The sequence below is a fragment of the Myotis nattereri genome, assembly GCF_964212035.1.
Source record: "Myotis nattereri genome assembly, chromosome: 2".
Classification (NCBI taxonomy): domain Eukaryota; kingdom Metazoa; phylum Chordata; class Mammalia; order Chiroptera; family Vespertilionidae; genus Myotis; species Myotis nattereri.
In genome coordinates this window covers 149316340-149341279 of record NC_138076.1, presented here as the reverse complement: position 1 = coordinate 149341279, position 24940 = coordinate 149316340, and the positions used below count along the sequence as shown (strand labels likewise).

The 24940-nt window shown below is 39.2% G+C and overlaps 1 protein-coding gene across 3 annotated transcripts in view; it reads left to right on the top strand.

Moving 5' to 3' along the window:
• The window catches only part of LOC308512768 (T-complex protein 1 subunit beta), a 51718-nt gene that overhangs the window by 21285 nt on the left and 5493 nt on the right, over window positions 1–24940 (top strand). The window contains exons 1-13 of one of the 3 annotated variants that reach the window (XM_081082405.1): window positions 8640–8799; window positions 10661–10735; window positions 10834–10899; window positions 11594–11705; window positions 12208–12284; window positions 12419–12531; window positions 13914–14116; window positions 16275–16375; window positions 16574–16701; window positions 19392–19495; window positions 22287–22406; window positions 22780–22908; window positions 23093–23196. In XM_081082405.1, the coding sequence (XP_080938531.1) occupies window positions 8797–8799; window positions 10661–10735; window positions 10834–10899; window positions 11594–11705; window positions 12208–12284; window positions 12419–12531; window positions 13914–14116; window positions 16275–16375; window positions 16574–16701; window positions 19392–19495; window positions 22287–22406; window positions 22780–22908; window positions 23093–23196 (1335 nt within the window). In that variant the 5' untranslated portion in view covers window positions 8640–8796. Of the gene's footprint in view, window positions 1–865; window positions 3475–8639; window positions 8800–10660; window positions 10736–10833; window positions 10900–11593; window positions 11706–12207; window positions 12285–12418; window positions 12532–13913; window positions 14117–16274; window positions 16376–16573; window positions 16702–19391; window positions 19496–22286; window positions 22407–22779; window positions 22909–23092; window positions 23197–24940 lie in introns of those variants that run through there. The other 2 variants (XM_081082404.1, XM_081082406.1) reach the window with 2 other exon arrangements.

Here is a 24940-nt window from a genome sequence, read left to right as displayed (position 1 = left end):
ATTCTAATTGCCCCATGCTTTACTCCCGATTATCAAAAAATTGCTCCTCCGTTACCTTAACGAGTGCACTCTTTATCCGGAGGAGATCCTCACGTCGTCTCTCCAAGCCCGACGGAGTTCCTCACCTTCTTTTTCCCAGTTCCTCAGTCCCTAGCTCGGGCGCCAGATCTGTCAGGGCCAGCCTGACAGGGTTGAGCCGGGCTGAGGCAGGGAGGTGGGAATTGAGAAAAGAAAGAAAGACAGGAAAGCGGGGTCGGGAGGACCCCAGTTCTCTTGATGAACTGAAGCGAGTTTATTAGCTATACAATCCTATTTATACACAACACACTGAATAGGAGGTCTGTCAAGAGGAATGTATTCTTTGTTCCTCTTAATCTCTAAGGGAGAGATACAGCAGAAGGACAAGTTCTCAGTACAGCATATCTCAGTAAATAATTACAGACTTCTGGGCAAGCTATGAAAGGCTGTTCTCATTCTACAAATGTTACTCCCATTCTACTGATAATCGCCATCCACACAAGTCTGGGAAAACTGTGTGGGTAAGGGTCCCAGCCTTGCTAGCCCCTGCAGGTGCAAGGACCTTTCCAGCTTACATCTGGCCCCCAACAAAAAATATATTTTTATTGATTTCAAAGAAGAGAGAGACAGAAACATCAGTGATGAGAGAGAATCATTGATTGGCTGCCCCCTGAACCCCCCCCCCCCCGCCCCCCGTTGGGGATTGAGCCTGCAACCTGGGCATGTGCCCTGACGGAATCAAACCGTGACCTCCTGGTTCATAAGTAGATGCTCAACCACTGAGCCACACCCTGGCTGGGTATTTTTATTGTTTTAAGCAAGTTACTGATTCACTTTCTTGTTTTAGGTACATACCTATGTCAATACTACAGGTGTGCAAGAAGAGCGGAAAAATTGCGCAGCTGTGCATGTCCCGTTGGAGGCGAGGATTTCTAATGCTGAAAGCAACACTCCAAAAGAAGAACCAAGTAGTATTGAGGACAGGGACCCTCAGATTCTTCTTGAACCTGAAGTAGTTAGATTTGTCTTAGGACCAACTCCTGTTCAAAAGCAATTAATGGAAAAAGAGAAACTGGAGAAAATTGGAAGAGATCAAGTCAGCGGAAGTGGTGCAAATAACACAGAATGGGACACTGGATATGACAGTGATGAACGAAGAGAAGCACCCTCTGTTAACAAGCTAGTATATGAAAATATAAATGGGTTATCTATCCCTAGTGCCTCAGGGGTCCGGAGAGGTCGTCTGACATCCACCAGTACCTCAGATACCCAAAATATCAACAACTCAGCTCAGAGAAGAACTGCATTATTAAACTACGAAAATTTACCATCTTTGCCTCCTGTGTGGGAAGCCCGCAAACTAAGCAGGGATGAAGATGACAATTTAGGACCAAAGACCCCATCTCTGAATGGCTACCATAATAATCTAGACCCAATGCATAACTATGTAAATACAGAGAATGTAACAGTGCCAGCAAGTGCTCACAAAACAGAATGTTCAAGGCGTCGGGATTGTATACCGACAGTCTTTAACTTTGATATCAGACGCCCAAGTTTAGAACACAGGCAGCTCAATTACATACAGGTTGACTTGGAAGGTGGCAGTGACTCCGACAACCCTCAGACTCCAAAAACGCCTACAACTCCTCTTCCACAGACCCCTACCAGGCGCACAGAGCTGTATGCTGTGATAGACATCGAGAAAACTGCTGCTATGTCAAATTTGCAGAAAGCACTACCACGAGATGATGGTACATCTAGGAAAACTAGACATAATAGTACTGATTTGCCTATGTGAGCCTGGAAAGCATTACATTGTTTGCACCTTTGTGAACTTAAAAAAAAATGAAGATGCAAGTACTTCATTTTCATTTCTAAACACTAACTTCTTTTATAGACTGATAAATTTTTTTTAATATTTCATGTGCTTCTTTAAAGGGAATTAATGTAGAGCAGGTACTCATTAAAGAACACTAATTTCATTATATACTACTCATTACTGTACAGCAGCACTCCCATTTTCACAGTGCCTATTTAAAATGAGAGTTGAAGTGAGTGACATGCTGGTTGCTTTTTATCAATATTCTGGACTTATGCATATCATTCATGCCTAAGTCATGGTTGGCATTTCAAACATTTTATAAAGCCTCTTGATAATGTGCATTGCTAACAGATAACTCTAGGCTTTGAAAGTAATATTTGTAGATTCACTGTTCATGGTATGTGGTGTTCAGCATGTAACATGAAGAATCCTTTATTTCATTAATTGTAGGCTTTTTGACTTGAGCCAAACCAGATGTAAAAGAAATAGAAGTACCACACTCCTTATATACCAGTCAGCTCCTTTGCCTTCATCTTACTAGAAAGAGTCCTGTGTCTGTGAATATGGTTTGCTGTTGGTGTGTGGAGAGGCAGGGAAGGAGACAATACTTTCTGCTTATTCATCTCATGATGTCATTGGAAGGGCATGCCCAGATATCTTAATCAGAATTACATAGGCTCAAGAATCAGTCTCAGGTCACTTTATCCAAAAGCATTTGAAAATCTGAACCACGATCTTTTGAAAGTGTCTCTCCTATGGATTATTAACAATGACATTGTCCTGGAGGCATTTGTGCCGTTAGGTTGCCACTTACCTTCAGTTTTTCTCCTTTGGTGTTTGGGATGTTGTATTTTGTTGCTTAATGTCTTTTTCAATTTAAAATGTTTGAGTTTGTATATAGTTTTCAAATTGGATTATGTGTTTATTGTTGTTTAGTTTGCATTTTTGTCAAATTGTGGTTTTGAAGGTTCATTTAGAACTTACTGTTATTCTATAACAGGGTTGCCCTTGTCCAGTATTTATTTATATGCTGTTTACTTTTCAAGTTGTTGATAAAAACATTCTCTCGGTTTTAAATTTTACTTGTGTCCATAGGTGATCTCTTTAGCAGCTGAGAAAAAAAAGGAAGTTACTTTTAACATGCAAAGTTCCCAAAAGGTACTGTGTTTTCTCTTGGGCACTCTCCCCAGCACTTTAGCAGTGATTCCCTCAAGTCACACGGCTGCAGTTATACTTTGCCCACTGCAGTGCTCCTCAGCTCTGCTGTCCTTTCACTCGTAGCTGGATCTTTGATTATCCCTGATTTCAATGGAATGTTAAGGTTGTTGCCAGCATAGCAAGTACAGTGGAAGTCGTGTAGCAATGAGATTGTTATAATTTAGGATTTAAAATGAATTGAAGCTTCTATAAACTGACGAGAGGTCATATGTCCAACTCTTGGAAATCAAGAGTGTTCCCATTTCCCAGACACTAGAGAAGACAAGAGAAGGTAGAGTGAGAAGAAGGTTAGGTAACCTTGCAAAATATTTTACCGTTTTCTCTAATATGAGGAAGTTTGAGATTATGATCTGTATCTAACAGATGTAACTAAGATTAAGTTAGCATGAAAAAGTTTCAGTCATATAGCATCCAACCTGTTCAATAAAAAAAACAATTATAGGACAGTGAATGGACTAGGAATATTATTAGAATGGGACCATTATAAAGAAAATAAATTATTAAAGGTGTCTATTATTTTCAGTGCCATTGGTTTATGTGCATAGCAGAATCTCTTTTCTTTTTTTCTGTGAACTTGGTGCTTACTAAAGGTTCACTGTTCTCTAAAAAGAGAGCAGTGGTATAGGTGTGCAGTTTCCATTTTTAATATATTGTTGCATTTATGTTTTCTTCTGAGTAGTTTGCTAATCGTGCCAAATTTATGTGATTTTTGTAATGTGGAATAAGAATTGTGATGGAATTAGTATACATGGTTTTCTCTGAAATAAGCAGTCGAGACAGAACATTAACCTCCAAATGGAAGGGCTGACCTATTTATTCATTTTGGAGGTTGGATACTTTATTTTCTTTTTCTCATCCTTTTCATTTTTCCTTCCAGATTCTAATTAGTTTCTATATTTTTTAGGTCACTCCAATGTAATCATTGCAGTTTATGCTTTAAATACTGTGTGCTTTAAAAATGAAAATGGGACCAATTTGTCTGCTAAGAATTTGATTTTAGGTACTATGAGTATTAGGAAGGTGTACACATACAACTGGTGTTAATTTCTAGATGTCTCTGGAAATCACCTGTGTTCCCATTTAATAAAAAGTAATGTAGAACACTCCTTGTCCTTTGCAGTAGTCTAGTAATGGGCATTAATAAGCTCTACCCTGGAAGAATGTACCTATTACTAGGTGCATTTTAGAATGAGACATTTTATTGGGATATAATTGTGGCCATATGTGTTTCAGATTTTCTGAGACAGACCTAATTTTAGATATTCTGTTCTGTTGCTAGACTATGTGATCCTACTTTTCAGTTTTGGAAATATAATCATTACTCATATATTTTCCTAAATAGAATCCTCTTTTATCATTATAGATCATAACAGTTTTTATCCCAGACCAGGGTTGGAAACAGATATGGATATTGACTGTGTTTTTTCTTAGTGCGTTTTACTTCCCAGTTTCATCTTTCTTTAAAAATGAAATTATGGTGCCTTCTCTCCCTCCAGGAAGATTGGCAAATAGTTCCTTTTATTTACTGCTGCTGTGGAGTGATGAGATATGCACTTTACTCTAGAAGATTCAGCAAAAAACTTTTCACTTCCCAGTATATCCAAAATAGGTCACATTTGGGACTTAAGAAAATTTGCCAAGCAATCTTTGTTTTTATAGTTATTGATGTTAACCCCACAATTCAATGTTATAAGTCAAGCTAGTGTTTATCACCCCCGCCCCCAAAGAAATCTGTGGCACAATATATAAAAATGTACCTCAATAATGTTCTATTAAAAATGGGACAGGGGCCTTATGTTTTCATAATTTCTCAATAATGTGCCACCATATTTTTGCCTCAAGGTAAAAGTTTTAACAAGCTAAAAAGTACTTCCCACTTCCCCCTGTGCTGTTCCTAACCCCTAATGCCCAAGTGTTTTGTGCAATGTGTAGTATGTATGTGTAAATATATATGTATATGAACACATATACATATATTTATCCTTGAAATAGACATACCATCAGAGACAACATTCAGAAGTAACTGATGTATTGGCATCTCATTCATATTTCTGATATGTGAGGTATATGGTACTAATTACCTTTTCCCTGATGTTTGCCAAATTTGAATAAAGGCATTGGTACGAAATTCCAGAATGTATACAAAATGTTTTTGGCTTGAAAAATGAACAACTATTTTATGACATACCACAATATACTCTGCCCAAACCAGCACCATATCTATCTTTCCTGTTCTTTATATCCCTATTCCCCATTTCTACTTTCTCAGTTTTTGGGGGTATAACACAATTCTTTTGTAGCATCATTATGATTGCAATTCTATGACGGACTGGTATTAATAGTACAGTAGTCACCGGTGTGCCACATTTGCATTAGTAAATGCAAAATATACATTTTATAAAGGACAAATTTTGTGTTATGTTTTTATTTTCATTACATTGTATAATATTGTAAGATTATTGTATGTCCTAATTTGCATTATAAATGTTTTTTTTCCTACATAAAGGCATAAATATAGCAACTTTGTATAAAGGTAGCTTATTAGATTTTTAATTTTTTTTCTTTTATATAAAATTGTCTAACAGTGGGACTACCGTTGCCAAATTGTATATGAAATATGAATTTTACCCCCTATGGTTAATTTCTTTATAAACATTCCACATTTCTCTAATAAAAGACATAAGTGATACTGTACTATGCATAAATTGTATTTTCATGCTGTTTCATAACAGCATTTTAAATTTGGTTTGCATTTTTAATATTGGCAGAATTTACCACTGTTGATTAAAACCTTGCTGTATATGTAACAACATCTTTTGCTCTCTCTTCCTCCCCACCCTTTGTTCTCTGTTTCTCCCTATCAGTGCCAACTTCATACATTTTGTAGCATGGCAATAAAATATAACTTTTACACTGAGGCCGAGTGTGGCTTTTTGGAGGATGTGGAGATGGGAGAATTACCCTCTGGTTTTTGCCATATGAACCATGTCTCCAGGCATGAGAAGTTATCTCGTATGATGTCAACATGCTTTTAAGGACAAGTGTGAATGTGCTTTTAAGCTTAATTTTTGTCATAACAAATAAGAACTAATTTTTTAATCTTTGGAAAAGTCAGAGTTCTTGAAGTACAATCAAACCTTTAGTAACTGCAGTACTTAAAGAGTATGCTAATAATTGAATTTAGTTCAACAAGGGCTAAGCAACACATTTTTAAAATCTTTTTTTAAAATCTTTACTTATTATAGAGTATTAGTATACTGTCCCAAAATTATATGTAAAATATGGTTTAATCTTAGAGGATTTAGGATCTTGTGATGGCTTACTGTTGTCATTCTGGCCTAAATTTCCATGATGAGTTACTCAAGTTGATACTGGAAGCTGAGCTGACTATCCACTGACCTTAAGCATTCATGAAAAACTGCTTTGTTGAATGAAGTCTGGTTGGAGTTCTTATGGTTACTTTCCTCTTACTGATGAAAGTAGATTGCAATAAAGCCCCAATAAAAGCTTGGATACCTACTTATAGTTTTACTGTATTTTTCACACATTTCTTGAAACTATGATAAGAGGTTTTATTTCTTTGTCTCATACCACGGCCTCCGTTTCAAAGTGAACATATAATGGGTTAAGGTTTATGTTTCATCAAAGTGAAATGAAATTTTTTAAGTATTTGACAGACTCACAGTTTTAAATGTGTGGTCATTCAAACTAGTAGTTCTCAGCTCTGCGTCTCCAAACCTGTTTTTTAGTCACTGAGTGACACTGCAAAGCCCGTTTGATACACTCCGGATGGAATTCATTTAAACAACGAGGGGGAAAGACAAGTCCACACACGATTGGGTGCTTACTATGTGCCAGACACCATGGAACACATAATTGGTAAAGATGTGGCAGAAACCAAATCTTGGGAAGTGTAGGTATTTGTTCTCAGAAGTTAAGAACTTTGGATTATTCATGTATTTTTTCTTTGAGTTCCTTAGAAGACAATAGCTATTCACATGTTTTTATGTAATGAATGAGCATGAACTAGGTCAGTGATGGCAAACCTATGACATGCGTGTCAGAGGTGACACGCGAACTCATTTTTTTGGTTGATTTTTCTTTGTTAAATGGCATTTAAATATATAAAATAAATATCAGAAATATAAGTCTTTGTTTTACTATGGTTGCAAATATCAAAAAATTTCTATGTGTGACACGGCACCAGAGTTAAGTTAGGGTTTTTCAAAATGCTGACACGCCGAGCTCAAAAGGTTCGCATCACTGAACTGGGTGCTATGCTAGTAATGAGTGTTGTCCAGATACACCAAGATTTTGGATTTGATGCCTCGTCAGGGCACATACAAGAATCAACCAATGAATGCATAAGTGGAACAAGTTGATATCCAGTCTGAACACCCCTTTTCATAGGCCTTGGGAATAGTGTAAACCAGGGTCAGCAAACTTTTTCTATAAAGGGTAAGACCATAAATACGTTAGTCTTTATGGGTTATACAGTCAGTCACAATTACTCTGCTCTGCCACTGAATAACCATTGCACTGCACAGGATAAAAAAATGAATGAGTACGCTCGTGTTCCAACCAAGTATGGACACCAAAATATGTTGCATATAATTTTAATGTATCACGAAAGAATCAACTTTTTTCCAACCATTTAAAAATGTAAAACTCATTCTTTACTCTTGTCATACAAAAAAACAGGTGGTAGGCAGGAGGGATTCGGCTCCCCATAGTTTGTCAATCCCTGGTGTAAACTAACTGGGTAGAATCAGTTAAAAATGGAAGATATCTGTCGATGATAACTGCCAAGAATCCAAGAGCTTGCTCATTGTTTGGTTAATCAAAGGGAGAAAAGGGTATCAGTAGATACAAAACGATTTTTTTTAAGGGCCAATTTAGAGAAGGTAGAAAACTGTTTTTGATAAACTGAAATGTTTGGAATTGCTCTTGATTTCTACCAAGACATCGCGGGTCTATATCAGCCATCTCCAGAAGGGGCAGGGGGACGAGGGAAATGCAAAACCTCCTGCCTGAGCCAGCGGGGCAGAGCTAATGTCTCCGCCGCGCTCGGAGAGCCTAGTCCCGGACAGCCAACGCCCAGTTAAAAACGGCATTTTAAAATTCAGTAAAGCAACATAAGTCTCCCTCCCTAATGCTCAGTAATATTAAAATTAAAATAGCAATAACAATCTTATTTAGGTATTTGATGGTAAGGAACCCCCCCCCCCAAACAAAGTTGACAAAGTTGAGGGTGGTGGCCGCTGGGGCGAGGAAGTGAGGTTGGTGAGTTAGGTTATTCATTATTAGTATATAACACTTTAATATGTATACGTGGTACTTTCAGTCAAATTTTTAAAGATTAAGAAAAACTTGCCAGCAGGAACTCCGTTACTGCGGCAAACCCTGGGGCGCAGCGGCTGTCTCCTCGGCGCTTCTACTCCCAGTCCGCCCCGCCCCCCACAGCGTCAGGCCCGCCCCTTCCTCATCATGAGCCGTTGGAGCCGCAGGGGGCGGGGCGGAGCCGGGGCCCCGCCCCCCAGTGTGAAGAGCAGGTTTACGTCCCAGCTCCCTTCCCTTCCCTTCCTTTCCGCCGCGAGCGGCGCGCGGCCGGAGCGGCACGCCGGAAGAGGCTCCGCCCCCTGCGGCAGAGCGTGTGGCGTCACATCCGGCTTCTCTCCCCCTCGGATCCCGGCCGCGAGTTGTGAGGGAGTAGCGTGAGTGGCCACCTCTTCGGAACCATGGTGAGCCTGGCCTCACTGGCCTGCCCTTCCATTCCCCGCCGTGCCCTGCTGCCCCGCTGCCCCCCTTTGTCCTTCCAGCGCTGTCGGCTCCCTGTTTCTGTGCCCCGGAACCGCCGCACATGGTGCGGGCTGTGGCGTGTGGCCTGCGCCCCTTCCGCCGGTGAAGCCCTCCGTGGGGGCCAGCGGCTGGGGTGGGCCTCCCAGCCGGCGGCCTACTCTGACACGGCCTCTCCACAGCCCCGGAGTTCCGAGGCCAGGGGCGCGCCTCCCGCGGAGAAATTTCTAGGGCCCGGGTGGGCGAGACTGGCCCCGCCTTCCTCGGGCGGAGCCGGAGCAGCGGGGAGGGAGCGGTCCCTCCTCGCCTGGCGCTGGGTCCGTTAGCGGCCTACAGCCCTGCCCGATTTATTCTTAGATTAAAATCATCCTTAGTCTTGCTGTTCTTGACAGTCTCTTCAGTGTGTAATTTTTATTCCTGGAGCAGTTGTGTATCCAAAATAAAAGGTCGCCTTCCTTATGCAGCTTTTAGAAGTCCCTCCCGCCTCCCCCTTTAATAAATGACTGCCTGGATGATGGGGAACTTCCATTTGTTTGAAAAAGTACAGTCCTGTTAATTTTTTCTTGTGTACCTTCTTGTAAGTCTAACGGAAGACATCTAAGTATATGTATTAACGAATATTGGCTTTCAGGTGGGTACTAGACTTAACCCGTGGATCGCTTTCTAAATTCTATAAATGTCTAACCACTATGCTGGACACTTGAAACTAATGTAAAATAATACTGACTGTCAACTCTGTATAAAAGGCTAATATGCTAAGTGTTCCTCCTGGTAATGACGTCACGTAGCAACACCCGGGCTTCCTCTCCCTAACGACTAGCCTCCTTGCAGTTTCTTCAGCCCAGGAGCACGACTTGCTTTATAACCAGGTGCAAACATTTTACACTTCAACCAAATGTCTGTGAAATGTTTTCCCGTGCCTCATCTCATTTGATCCTCACAGAAGTCCTGGAGTAGGTAGATAGGAGACTCGGTAGAATCCTATTTTCTCATTAGCCGGAAAAGGGAGATTTAGAAAGCTTAGAAACTTGATCCGGCTGTAAAGAAGTAAGAAACGAAGGACCTTGAAAATGACTTCAGGTTTTCTCACTGCGCAGAGTATAGTCAAACACTGCTGTGGTTAAATATTTCACCCTTGGTTCTCCCTGTGTGATCTACAATAATCATCTGCTTTGTGTTGGTATTTACTGCTGTGTTGCTGACAATTACCTGAAAGAGAAGTTGGGGTGCTTCACTGGGCTGGAAAAAGTTTAGCTACATCAGAAAACAGGTCTAATTAAGCAAGTTTATTCTATATACTATAAAAGGCTAAGTCAGTGGTTCTCAACCTTGGCTGCACATTAGAATCACCTGGGAATCTTTTTAAAATCCTGGTTTCTGAGCCTCATCCTCCGGAAATTCTGTTTTTTTGTTACTAATGTTGTGGCCTCACCCCATAACAAACAATTTTTGGAGGACGGGGCCTAGGAATCAGGATTTTAAGAAGATTCCCAGGTGATTCTAATGTGCAGCCAAGGTTGAGAACCACTGGGTTAAGTTGACTCTCACATACGTGATACATAAAAGCTCTCACTGGTGCCAGTCACACACGTGTGTTTCGATCTGTCATTGTTGATTGTGAATTTGGTTGACTCTTCTATTATAGAGAAAGGGTGAATAGCAATATTAAAATGTTTCTTCTAATTAATTTCCTTTTAATGTGCACAAATTCATGCACCAGGCCACTAGTTGAAATACAAAAGATGAAATTAAAAATATTTTAAAAGATTATTGGTGTTCAAACTGATTTTTGGTTTTTCTTTTTAGGCGTCCCTTTCTCTTGCACCTGTCAACATCTTCAAGGCTGGCGCTGATGAAGAGAGAGCAGAGACAGCTCGTCTGGTAAACTTTGTTTTCCTCATTCATTTAAAGATAAAGTTGTACTTTTACAATTTTAAGACTAGAATTGATTTTTACAATCTCTTTGATCTTTATTCCAGTCTTCTTTTATTGGTGCCATTGCTATTGGAGACTTGGTAAAGAGCACCTTGGGACCCAAAGGCATGGTGAGAAAAACGGGGAATTTTTATGTTTTGATATTGTTTTAGAGCCCTTAGTGGAAACATACATAGTAAATAACATTTTTTAATGCTTTTTAATCTTTCAAATTTAACTCTTAATTATACAGGTAAGACATGGATATATTTTTCTTACTAAAAATCAAAACAGTAGTCATATGGCTGAAGTCCCATTCGTTCCTACCCCCCACCCCTTTTACCACTAGGATGTAAATCTTCCCAGTATTTTTGTTCATTTAGGTAAATATATGTGTATCCTACGTATTGTGCATTTTCTTATACTCGCAAGGTAATACTTTGTTTTATCGTAGATATTATTCATATGTAGTTTTTCTGCAGCTTGCTTTGTTAAAATTCTGCCTCTTTAAGTGTCAAATAGTATTCAGCATCTTGATTCGTTTATAGGTTACATTTATGACTGTATTGAGTGATAGTTTGTTTCCATTGTTTTGGCTGTTACAGTGCTGAAATAACCTTGTTCCTATCTCCCTTGTTCTTCTAGTGTTTCTAGGGGTAGAGACCAAGGTTTGCTTGTGGGGTGAATGCACTGAAAAAATTTGAGTGGATACTGACAAATAGCTATCCAGATTTACCCAGTAGCAGTATATGAGGGTATTGATTGACCCATGTAGGGTTCAAGTTGTAATTAGATCTTAACTTGAGCCAAATATGTTCCTTTTAGGATAAAATTCTTCTAAGCAGTGGACGAGATGCCTCTCTTATGGTGACCAATGATGGCGCAACTATTCTAAAAAACATTGGTGTTGATAATCCAGCAGCTAAAGTTTTAGTTGGTGAGTCTGAAGATGATTCTGATTTGTTAACATTTTGAAACAGTTTTTTTTTTTACTTTTATTTGTTTTAGAGAGATAAACATCAATTTGTTGTTCTACTTACTGTTGCATTCATTCGTTGATTCTTGTATGTGCACTGACCGTGGGTTGAACCTGCAACCTTGCTGTATAGGGATGATGCTCTAACCAACTGAGCCACCTGGCCAGGGCTTGAAATAAATTTTAAATAGGCTGTGTTGACTAATTGTACTTTTAATGAACTGTTGCCCACTTTTTAATTATTGTCATTATTAAAATGCAAGCTTCTGGAGTGCCATTAATTATTGATAGTAAAAGTATTGCATTTCAGACTGAAGAGTTCCAAAGAATTTATCAGGTGAGGAGACCTAGTTAAGTGAGACTTGGATTGGTAGTGGGTATTTTTGGAGGATTAGCTAAGCTACAGAGAAGTAATTTAAAAGGCAGAATCAAATATAAGTGAGTTAATAACTTTTTTTTCTAGATATGTCACGGGTTCAGGATGATGAAGTTGGTGATGGCACTACCTCTGTTACTGTTTTAGCAGCAGAATTACTAAGGGTAAGACTATCTGAGCAACTTTAATGTCATTTTAATTGTTTTTTTGCTTCTGTGGTTTTGAATGTCAGAAATAATCAAGTCCTTACATCCTACGTTTTTACTATTGACAAGTATTTTCCACTGTTTATTAATAGGAAGCAGAATCTTTAATTGCAAAAAAGATTCATCCTCAGACCATCATTGCCGGTTGGAGAGAAGCCACAAAGGCAGCAAGACAGGCTTTGTTGGATTCTGCAGTTGATCATGGGTTGGTATACCAAAATAGTACTGTTTTAAACAGTCGACATTCTGTCCAAAGTATGCTCCATGCACAAAGTCTAGAGGACAAGAAAAACATACACAAACATGATCCTGCTGCTTCATCTTGCCCCAGCCTAAAACCCCACATTTACCCTCCAGAGCCATGGTCGGCAAACTGCAGCTCACGAGCCACATGCGACTCTTTGGCCCCTTGAGTGTGGCTCTTCCTAAGCCTTAGGAGTACCCTAATTAAGTTAATAACAATGCACCTACCTATATAGTTTAAGTTTAAAAAATTTGGCTCTCAAAAGAAATTTCCATCGTTGTACTGTTGATATTTGGCTCTGTTGACTAATGAGTTTGCCGACCACTGCTCCAGAGATAGCCACTAAAGTTAAAGTTTGGGTTTTTATTTTTTGCCTAATCGTAAGTAAAACAAATGATAGCATTGTGTAGAGGGGTATTAGCCTCTTTAACACAGTTGAATCACAATCAGATTTGTGGGTATCTGTACAACATTTTTAAACAAGGTATGCATTTGATTATATCATTACAGTGTAATTTACCTATCTGTAGTTGGAGTTTAGGAGTAGATACCAAGGTTTGCTTGGGTGTGTGCATTGGAAAAATGTGAATGGATACTGCCAAATAGCCATCCAGGATATTTACCCATTATCAGTTTAAGAGGTTATTGATTGACCCATGCAGTGTTAACTTTTATGTTGTGGCAAACTTGTTACCCAGAAAATATTTCAAGAAGTATTGCTGCATTCAAAGATAACATGTGGTTTTGTTTTTTTGTTTTTCTTTTAATATGTTTTTATTAACTTCAGAGAAGAAGGGAGGGGGAGAGAAAGAGAAACAATGATGAGAGAGAATCGTCGATTGACTGCCTCCTTCACACCCCCTACTGGGGATTGAGCCTGAAACCAGGGCATGTGTCCTGATCAGGAGTTTAACCGTGACCTGGTTCATGGGTCGATGCTCAACTACTGAGCAACATTAGCTGGGCAAATGTGCATGCTTTAATTTACAAGTAATTGTCCAGGAAAAAGTTTATTTACCCTTTCACTGCCTGTGTAACAGTGCCTTTTTTTCCCATGTTCTTGACAACATTTGGTATGCTTTTGTGTGCTTGTGTTTCTTTTTTAGTAGTTTGCCAGTTTAGTGGGGAAAATAATATTCTTTAATTTGCATTTCTTGCTTATTGGTGTGGTTTAATTCTTATCACGTGAGCCCTGACTGGGATGAAATTGACAGACACGTATCCAGATAAATTTTGCAAAGTAAATTAGGGTTGATATCTCTGAAGAAGCATTTAAGAATGAAGAAGCAACTTGAGCATTTCATTGAGAAAAGTCATGATTTTTTTGTTTGGTGGTTTTATAGTTCTGATGAAGATAAATTCCGCCAGGATTTAATGAACATTGCAGGAACAACATTATCCTCAAAACTTCTTACTCATCACAAAGATCACTTTACTAAGTTAGCTGTAGAAGCTGTTCTCAGATTGAAAGGCTCTGGTAATCTGGAGGCAATTCATGTCATCAAGAAGCTAGGAGGAAGTCTGGTGGATTCCTATTTAGATGAAGGTATGTATGTATATATGTTGAATGTGGGAAAACAAGCTTTGATGGGAGGTTGAAGGCTAAATACTGTGAATCCTGTTTTTAGCGAGTCGGGACAAGTGACAAAGCCAGAAAACCTGTCTTTAAGGACAAAAATTATATTGCATCCATTTTTGTCATTTCAATCCATTTGTTAAATTGACAGTGTCCTTCACCTCACACCATCTCAGCATTCTTTGATAATATCCAGATTTTACTTTACACCATGAAGATATTTCCAGTCTCTAGTAAAGAGAAATTACAGTTTTACTAAAAGTCAGCTGTTTTCAAATGGTGCATTTTCCAGGATTACTTGGGTTCTCAGGAAGGGTCTTGGTTAATATGTCAGATCATTTTTAGTTGGCAGGTGTTGAGGATATAGTTCTTGGTGTTCTCAGAGTAATAAATGAGTCTTAGCAAGTGCTATGTCCCTATACTGGTGTATTTTGTTCATAAAGTAGGAATTTTCCAAGTACCTTTACCGTTGTGTTTACTTCATAAGCTGGCCTGTAGAAAGTGGAGTAGGCATTGTCTTTTATAGAGAAGGAAAAAAGGAATAAGTTGTGCTTTCCAATTTCTGCTTTCAGTGATGTAGCTTCCAGGTATTGCTACATGTCATTTTTATCTTCCAAAGGGAGTAATAATTATGAAAATATTCTTGGTTGAATTTATGTGCAAGGGCTCTATCATTTCTAATAGGGGCTGGTGGTAGGGAAAGATAAAACAAGGATAGCTACCTACCATTCTTTGAATGTCTGCTCTGTGCCAGGCATTCTAATAGGAATTTTACTTAAAATCTCATTCCTTACGATAGTGAGAATTAGGTTTAGCTTAATAGAGCAGAAAACTCAAGATGATAATCCTCCTATATAATAAAAGCCTAGTATGCAAATAGACTGAACGCCAGAATGACTGGTTGGCAGGGGGTGGGGCTGGCAAACAGGCGGATGCCAGTGGGCAGAGGGAGGGGACGGCGTTCGGGGTGGTGGCGACAGGCAGTGGTGGAGGGGTGATGGGGGAGGGCAGGGCTGGCCACTCACCACCTGTTGCAGTCCCCTGATCTGCCCGTGGGCCCCCTCCTGCAGAGGGAGACCAGACTAAGCCGTCAGTCAGACATCCCCCCCAAGGGCTCCTGGTCTGCGAGAGGGTGCATGCCTGGCTGAGGGACCTACCCCTCCCACCCTCCGAGTGCACGAATTTTCATGCACAGGGCCTCTAGTGGGTTAATAAAATAAAAGTTACATATGCATCTGAAAGAAGCCTGAAGAGAGAGGCTGTGTTCTTATGATAGTTCTAAATCAGTAGGGTCCTGTGCTGGTAACTAATAATCTATGCCACTGGTTATGTTCTTGTTACAGATGAGTAACTAAGGTTGAATAAGTTGTCTAAGATTGCATACATAGCCTATATGCAGCAGGGGTATGATTGGGGCCAGGTTTGTCAGACTCCGTTGTCCGTGGCTTTTTCATTTTATCACCCACCTCAGTTCTTTACATATCTCAGTAATTTCTAACAGTACATTGTGTATCTAAATATTCACAACTTGTTTTCTTTTGTGTTGGTTTTTAGCTATTAATAGTGAACTTAATACTTTTACATTGCAACCCACATTCCTGTGTATGTAGTATACTGTATATCTGATAAAAGTTTCAAAATATTGTGTTTACTCTTAATACTTGTGCTGTGCTCTAAATTTTTTTCCATTTCATATAGTGTTTTTTAAATGACCTACTAAATTGATTTTTGTGATCACTGTTCTAGTGGAATGCTTTATAGCAGTGGTTCTCAACCTTGGCTACACATTAGAATCACCTGGGAATCTTTTTCAAATCCTGATTTCTGGGCCTCATCCTCCGGAAATTCTGTTTCTTTGTTACTAATGTTGTGGCCTCACCCTATAACAAAGAAACAGAATTTCTGGAGGATGAGGCCCAGAAGTCAGGATTTTAAAAAGATTCCCAGGTGATTCTAATGTGCAGCCAAGGTTGAGAACCACTGCTTTATAGGATCTAGGGGCTTAGACTTAGTCTAAGCATTAAAGTCTTAGATTTAAATGCATTCTTTGAAAGTAATTTGATAAAGCACCAACTTTGTAAGAGTTATTAATTCAACCTTGAAGTATTTTACTATCCTTATATTGTAGGCTTTCTGTTGGATAAAAAAATTGGAGTAAATCAACCAAAGCGAATTGAAAATGCTAAAATTCTTATTGCAAATACTGGTATGGATACAGACAAAATAAAGGTATGTTTACATTTCTTGAAACTAGTTGCTAGCTGCTATAAACTTGGGCTGGGAATCCATTGTACCATAGAGGTTAAAATATGTATGAATATATGCACATGCACACATTTTTTGGTGTGTTGACATAAAAATATATATATATGCTACAGAACTCTGAAGAGTAATGAAAGTGATGCTATTTTTCTGCTTTCCTCTTAGATATTTGGTTCCCGTGTAAGAGTTGATTCTACAGCAAAGGTTGCTGAAATAGAACAAGCAGAAAAGGAAAAAATGAAGGAGAAAGTTGAACGTATTCTTAAGCATGGGATAAATTGCTTTATTAACAGGTCTGTGCATTCTTGTGCCAACAATATTTGTAACGATCTAGGAAAGGATTTTTTTTTTTCCTAAAAAGACTTATGGAAATACTTTATATGGAATTAGTGATTTATTTAGGAACTGCTTTTTATTCCCAGATAGAAATATAATTGTACACAAGACATTTGCATTACAATGATTTTAGTGATATTTAGTGATTATACTTTACTAACCCTTTTTATGTTAACAGTAACAATTTTCTGTTTGGCAGATATGCTATAGTTTTGGCTATAATATACATATATTTGGAGGAGAAAGTTAATTTCGTATTAAATGATGGGAGTTTGAAGTAGCAAAAAGCTGAAAGCATAGAGCTAAAACAATGAAGAGATGAAAATATTAAGAATTTCTAGGGCTTTTTTAAAAAAAATATTTTTATTGATTTCAGAGAGGAGGGGAGAGAGAGAGAGAAACATCAATGATGAGAGAATCATTGATCGGCTGCTTTCTGCATACCCCCTACGGGGCACTGAGCCTGCAACCTGGGCATGTGCTCTTGACTGGAATCGTAGAACAGTAATCGTAGGACCATTCAGTCTGCAGGCTGACGCTCTATCCACTGAGCCAAACCAGCTAGGGCAGGGCTTTTCTTTTAATTTGTATGAAAAATATGTAAACCTTTTTCATGTATTCTTACTTGTCAGTAATGAAGGCTTTTATGGATTGTTTTGAATGGGGAAAATACCAAGAGGAACATCGCATTTCAGTGAACTGGCTGCAGTTAACTTTGAGAGATAATGTTTAATGAAAAATAATTATTTTAGGCTAAATGTAGGCTTTTTAAAAGTAAGTTTCTAAACTATGTAATCTGTGAATCTGATAAGACATTTTGCCTAGCAGTGCATTACTGTATACTAATTATAATTTGGCTTTTTAAAAAACTTACAAACTTTTAAACAGATGTTCTTTTTACTCCTGTTGTAAAAGTAACATATGCTCATTTTGGAAAATAGAAAAGTATAAAGAAGTAACAATCTAGGGTCTTAGTCAGAAAGTCTTTCCTTTACAAAAGTTGACTTTTGTGTGTGTCTGTAGGTGTGGTAGTCTTAATTTCATAAGCTGTAAACTTGTACCTCACTTTTTTTTTTTAAATATATTTTATTGATTTTTTACAGAGAGGAAGGGAGAGGGATAGAGAGTTAGAAACATTGATGAGAGAAAAACATCGATCAGCTGCCTCCTGCACACTCCCTACTGGGTATGTGCCCACAACCAAGGTACATGCCCTTGACCAGAATCGAACCTGGGACCCTTGAGTCCACAGGCTGATGCTCTATCCACTGAGCCAAACTGGTTAGGGCATTGTACCTCACTTTTTAAATCTATATGTTTTTACTTAGAATTACAGACTTTCTGTAATTTGTAAATTGTGATTTATACAAGCACTCTCCTAGCGGACATTGCATCACTGGCAAATTTTGTTATTCTATGTAAAAATTATTACAATATCTTCATTACATGCTTTAATACCAAATTTTCTTGTTGTAGATTCTTAGGAGTGGAATTAAAGCATATGAATATTGACATGGTTTTGTTGCATTACTGTTAAATTGCTTTCCAGTTTATACTACCAGTAGCAATACAGTGGAACCTTGGTTCTTAAACTTAATTCATTCTGGAAGGCTGTTTGGAAAGTGATTTTTCCAAAAACGGAATCATTTTTTCCCATTAGAAATAATGTAAATTGAATTAATCCTTAGTTCCAGATTCTCAAATGATTCCTTTTTAACCTTTGTTTTATATAGTACATGTCTAATGTATTGTTTAATATATAATCACTTTTTTTAAAAAAAATTTTATCTAAGCAGCCCCTTCTAGCCTTACATGAATAACTTTTAGCACTCATTCCAGGAGTTTCAGGAAGTCAGTATGAGGCATCTTCACTTTTTCATATATGGCTGCCTCTGAAATGCTGTCACTGGCTAACTGCTATCCAAATCAACAGTTTTTCTACCTCTTCAATTACCTGTCATCGTTTCTTTCACACCCTTAGCAACATTAGCACTCTTAATGGCCTCTTTATGTTTTAAAATCGTGCTAATCATAGACTGACCCAGCATAAAAAGCATTCTCTCCTTGGTTACCTGAGACCTTTCTTGTCATGCTGAAAGGGTTGTCAGTTCTAAAGTTTGGTTCCTCAACAAGAAGCTTGGCTTGACTACTTAACACATTTTTTCCCTGAACAACTTAGTCCAGAATCAAATTTTTCAAGATGGAAGACATTCAGGAACTGAAGTTTGACTGTAAAGCAGAGGTTCTCAACCTGTGGGTCGCGACCCCTTTGGGGGTCGAATGACCCTTTCACAGGGCTCGCCTAAGACCATCAGAATACACATATATAATTACATATTGTTTTTGTGATTAATCACTATGCTTTAATTATGTTGAATTTGTAACAATGAAATTGGGGGTCACCACAACATGAGGAACTGTATTAAAGGGTCACGGCATTAGGAAGGTTGAGAACCACTGGTGTAAAGGCACACCTGTTTTTAATACTAGCAGGGATGTATTACAATTTATAAATTATTGTATAGCTGAGAAATGGTATTTTCTAATTTTCATTTCTTTGATTTCTGTTGCAGTAAAACATTTTTTTTTTTTGTCTAATGTATTTTATCTTGTGAAGTAACAATGTATTTATGTGTTTTATTTATAGGCAATTAATTTATAATTATCCTGAACAGCTCTTTGGTGCTGCTGGTGTTATGGCTATTGAACATGCAGATTTTGCAGGTGTAGAACGCCTGGCTCTTGTCACAGGTATGGGAAAAAGTCATTAATTTCTTTCAAACATAATAATCATTCTTGGATTTATTGAGTTTTAGTACAGTTGGCTCAAACAACACAGGGCAGGTTAGGGGAGTCAACTCCCAACCCCAGACAGTCAAAAATCCCATATAACTTAAGTTCACAAAAACATAATAGTTAACCCTTCACACCCAACTGCAATGGAAAAAGTTGACCCTTGAATAACATGGGTTTGAACTGCATGTATCCAGTTTTTTAATTTCACTCTTAAGTGGACTCATGCAGTTCAAACGCTATTGTTCAAGGGTCAACTATATATGTAACTCATTGCTGAGAGTACAAAGAAATCCCTTTAAGGAGTTTGGAATATAAACCGTTATTCTGAAATCTGATTTAAACTTTTTGGATATCTTTAGTTACATTGTTTGTTTATTTATTTATTTATTTTAAAATTGTTGTTGAAAGTTTTTACATGTCTCCTTTTCCCCCCATTGACCTCTACCCACCTGCTCCCACCCCCATTATTATTTTTAAAATACATTTTTATTGACTTCAGAGAGGAAGGGAGAGGGAGAGAGAGAACATTAACGAGGAGAGAGAATCATTGATCTGCTGCCTCCTGCACACCCCCCCACTGGGGATTGAGTAACCTGGGCATGTGCCCTGATCGACCAGAAATCGAACCATGACCTCCTGGTTCATAGGTCGACGCTCAATCACTGAGCCATGCTGGTCAACACATTATATTTAACACTAGAGGCCCGATGCACGAAATTCGTGCAAGACTAGGCCTTTCTAGCCCTGGCTGCCGGCACCAGCTTCCCTCTGGCATCTGGACCCAGCCTTCCCTCGCAGCCCTCGTCCGGAAGGTCATCCAGTCTAATTAGCATATTATGCTTTTATTTATTACAGAAATTAAATTACATGTCAGGCTTACTGTTGGTATAGATTTCTTTTTGTTGTATTGTTTTAAAGATTCATACTACATTATTTCTCAAACTCACAGGACCACTGTTCTAAACATAAAGTCTATATACAAACTGGAGCTTCAAAAAAGGATATGTCTTATCTAGTTTATTAACGTATTTATTTCTAGTGCTAAGTGAGTAGTTTAATGCTTTGTGCCCTGCGTGGTGGTACAATTATGATAGAATATTTACTGAACACTTAACAATATACCAGAGAGTGGGTCAAGAATTTAAACATTGTTTTTATTATTTTTAAACATTTCTGAAAGCAATAAATGTTGAAATAAGTGTGAAATAGTTCGGCAATGTATGTTGAAAAGTTAGTATATTCCAACACCAGTTATGAGTGATATCCCAGTTGTGTGAAATAGAAATTGTGTTTACAGATAAGGTTAAGTATTAAAAACCTCTATTTGAATTTTCATGTTCTTGAAAATGAATGAATAGATTGGAAAGTTGGGTTGGGATCTGGCAGTGAGAATTGAGGAGATTGGGGTTTGGGAAGTAAAGCCACCGGGAATGTTGAATTAAGTTTGGAACTGCCATGAGTATTAGAAATAAGTAAAGGGTACTAATTAATGTAGAGTAGAATTAGTCTCAGAATTCTTCAGCCATTTTTTTTCCTCTCTTTGTTGTTTCTTCAGCCATTTTTTTTCCTTTGTTGTTGTTTTATTTCCTTCAGCCATTTTTAATAATCTGGGAAGCATAATCTTTTGACCTAAAAAGAAGCATTTTTCTTTTATTAATTGCTTTGAAGTGGGTTTACCTATTCTAATTAAAGTTCTTTAAAGCCATTGCACACTTGATGCTTAAGGTGATTAAACTTGAGGTGCTCATGTTTAATTGCTCCTTTATTGCAACAAAATTAAAGACAGGAAATGTGAATGACAGCACATTCATGGGATAAGTTGATATCATAAGTTGATCCTATACATGAAATTGAGACATATACTCAGAAAAAAATTTGCTGCACTAAGCACACCAACTGAATTTGACCCCAGGGTGGCTCCCATTCTATTAGCTTGTATGTTGTCAAAGTGAGTGAAATTGGTTCTTACAAATGTCAAGTACCTTGTAAGCAGATGTAGATGAATGAGTGTAGGATAAGTGAAAATTTTCAAAAGTCAAATTAGTCTCATTTTTGGGATATGATATCCCAAACATCTATTGGGTCTCAAGTCTAGAAAACAGTTTATTTTGTTGACACCTCAATTAAGTTTGCTCTTGGAAATTCTCTATATATTTCCCCCTTTTCTAGGCATTACAGGAACTCTCAGACATTTCAGTTATTGTGATAATTAGCACATATCAAGTGCTCACTATTTAAGCTGGTTCCAAAATTTGTACATCTGTTCTCATAATACTGTTGACATAATAGGACTAGTCAAATATTCTCATTGTTGTTTTGAGAAATTGGGTCATAGGAGTACTGGTCTTCTAGACTGGATTCAGAAGAGAATCTGTATTTAAATTCTGACTTAAAGGTAAATGTTGAAGTTTCAGTTTAACCTTTCAGGGTGTGGGTTGTAGTATACAGTATGTGTATATAGGTCTGAGGCCAGACTGCTTGGACTTGAATCCTACCTAGCTTTACCTTATTTGTTCAAGCTGTGTAGCCTTGGATAAGAAACGAAACATCTCTTTGCTTTAATTTTATCATTTCTAAAGGATAATGGAACCTATCTCATTAGGTTTGTTATAAAGTCTAAACCAATTCATAGGTGCTTCAAACAGTGGTTGGCATATAATAAGTAATCAATTTTTTAAAATGTTATCCATTACTGCTTGTTAAAAAACAAGTTTTAAACCTGTTTTGTATTTAATTATGTTCGTAGGTGGTGAAATTGCCTCTACCTTTGACCACCCAGAACTTGTGAAGCTTGGAAGTTGCAAGCTTATTGAGGAAGTCATGATTGGAGAAGACACGCTCATTCACTTTTCTGGGGTAGCCCTTGGTGAGTGATCATGTAGATCCTGGTTTAGGTTCCTAAATCTTTGCTAGGCTCTGTTGAAATGAAAAAAAAAACAAACACAAAAAATAGTTATATAGTTACTAGAATAAGATGTGTCTTAATTCTTGTGAAGTAATCTCTTTTGAGGTCAGCCTTATATTCTTATCTTTGGGAACAGTGCATTTTCAACATACTTGTTTTTTAGGTAATTTAGAACTGTTATGAACAAGGGTTGCTGGTAGAGAATGTGTAACAGTGGAAGACATATCAGTTTCAAAACAAAGTAATATAACCAACACTTACATAAATGATAGAGGACAAATTTTTATGTTTTATAATTAAATGCTCATTGTGACATATTATTTTTTAACATTAGGTGAGGCTTGCACTATTGTTCTTCGTGGTGCCACTCAACAAATTTTAGATGAAGCAGAAAGATCTTTGCATGATGCTCTTTGTGTTCTTGCACAAACTGTGAAGGATTCTAGAACAGTTTATGGAGGAGGTAAAACATTTTATTTCTTAAAGTATAGTATAAATTGTAAGTGGTTTTTAATGGTTCTTATAGATACTATATATTGCCTTTGCACTTAATTTTCAAATGCTTGATATATCTAAGGGAAGTCAGTAATTTAGTGTCTTCGAGACAACTAAGCATAATGGTATTTTATTTAATTTTTAATCCATAGGCTGTTCAGAGATGCTGATGGCTCATGCTGTGTCACAGCTTGCCAATAAAACACCAGGTAAAGAAGCTGTTGCAATGGAGTCTTATGCTAAAGCACTGAGAATGGTAAGTTAAAAATAAGAGATCTGAACTTAAATTTTGTTGGTTTTGATGGTTTTTAATTAAATATCCTATCTAATAAAAGCAAAACATATAATTAGCTGTACGTCCGCTACCCTTCCCATTGGCTAATCACGGCGATATGCAAATTAACTGCCAGCCAAGATGGCGGCCGGCAGCCAGGCAGCTTGGAGCGAACATGAGGCTTGCTTGCTTCAGTGACGGAGGACTCCAACGTGCCCTGCCTGCCTTGCCGGCCTCTGAGCTTGCAGTTTGAAACATTGTAACAAATATAGAAGCTAAACAAAACCCCAGAAACCTGCTTTCAGCTAGCTGGGATCTCAGAGCTGGAGTTGATACAGTGTCTCAATTATAGAACCCAAACAAACCAGATTACCTGCTTTCAGCAGCAGAGGCCTCAGAGCTGGAGCCAGAGCTAAAGCTGGCCCAGAATAAAAAGAAAAAAGGAGTGGTTGGGAGCTTCATTCACCCGCCAGCCTGAAAACAGCCCTCATCCTCTCATCCAGGCTGGCCAGGCACCCCAGTGGGGACCCCCACCCTGATCCAGGACACCCTTCAGGGCAAACAAGCCAGCCCCCACCCGTGCACCAGGCCTCTATCCTATATAGTAAAGGGTAATATGCCTCCCAGCACCGGGATCAGCGTAGCCGCGAGGCTTCCCGACCCCGGGATCAGCGTGACAAGGGGCAGCGCCCCAACCCCCTGATCGCCCTGCGACTCTGTGTGTGACAGGGGACGGGGCCACAACCTCCCTATCCGCCCTGCTCTTTTCGTGATGGGAAGGCGCCCCAACCCCCTGATCGGCCCTGCTCTGTGCGTGACGGGGTGGCGCCACAACCTCCCCATCTACCCTGCCTTGAGTGTGATGGGGCAGTGCCCCAACCCCCAATTGGCCCTACCCTGAGCGTGACTGAGGTTGGCTTCGCAACCTCCCAATCCGCCCTGCTCTGTGCATGACGGGGCGGTGCCCCAACTCCCCAATTGGCCCTGCTCTGAGCCCGACCAGGGGCTGCACCTAGGGATTGGGCCTGCCCTCTGCCACCCGGGAGCAGGCCTGAGCCAGCAGGGCGTTATCTCCTGAGGTGTCCCAGACTGTGAGAGGGCACAGGCCGGGCTGAGGGACCCTCCCTCTGCCCGAGTGCACAAATTTTTGTGCACCGGGCTTCTAGTCTATATATATAAAAGGCTAAGCAACCATCTGACCATCTGATCGTTACTTTTGACACCCGATGACCATCGGGGCAGATGCTCAATGCAGGAGCTGCCAAGCTGCGGTGTCTTGGCAGCTGTGGTGACTGGGCAGCTGCGGTTCTTGGGTGATGCACCCTGGCACCAGAGAGGAGGGAGCCCAATTCTGGGGTGCGTCACCCGAGAACCGCCCTCTGGCAATCCAGGACCCCTTGGCGGATGTCAGAGAGCTGGTTTCAGCCTGATCCCCACAGGCCAGGCCAAGGGACCCCACCTGCCAGAGGGACCCCACTCACTCTGCAGACGCCCTTTGAGGTGTGGCTCGCCAGGGAGGGACCACGGGAGGTTGGCTCCAGGGCATGTCCGGTCTGTCTCGCCCAGTCCTGTCCTCCCAGTCACCTATGTAATTTCCTTTTAATGTGCACAAATCCGTGCAACGGGGCACTAGTATTTTTATAACTTGGACACAAAATGTTTATTTTCTTGCCTTTAAGAAAAAGAACTGGTTCACACTACTTTTACATTTGATTCTGGCCCTGGC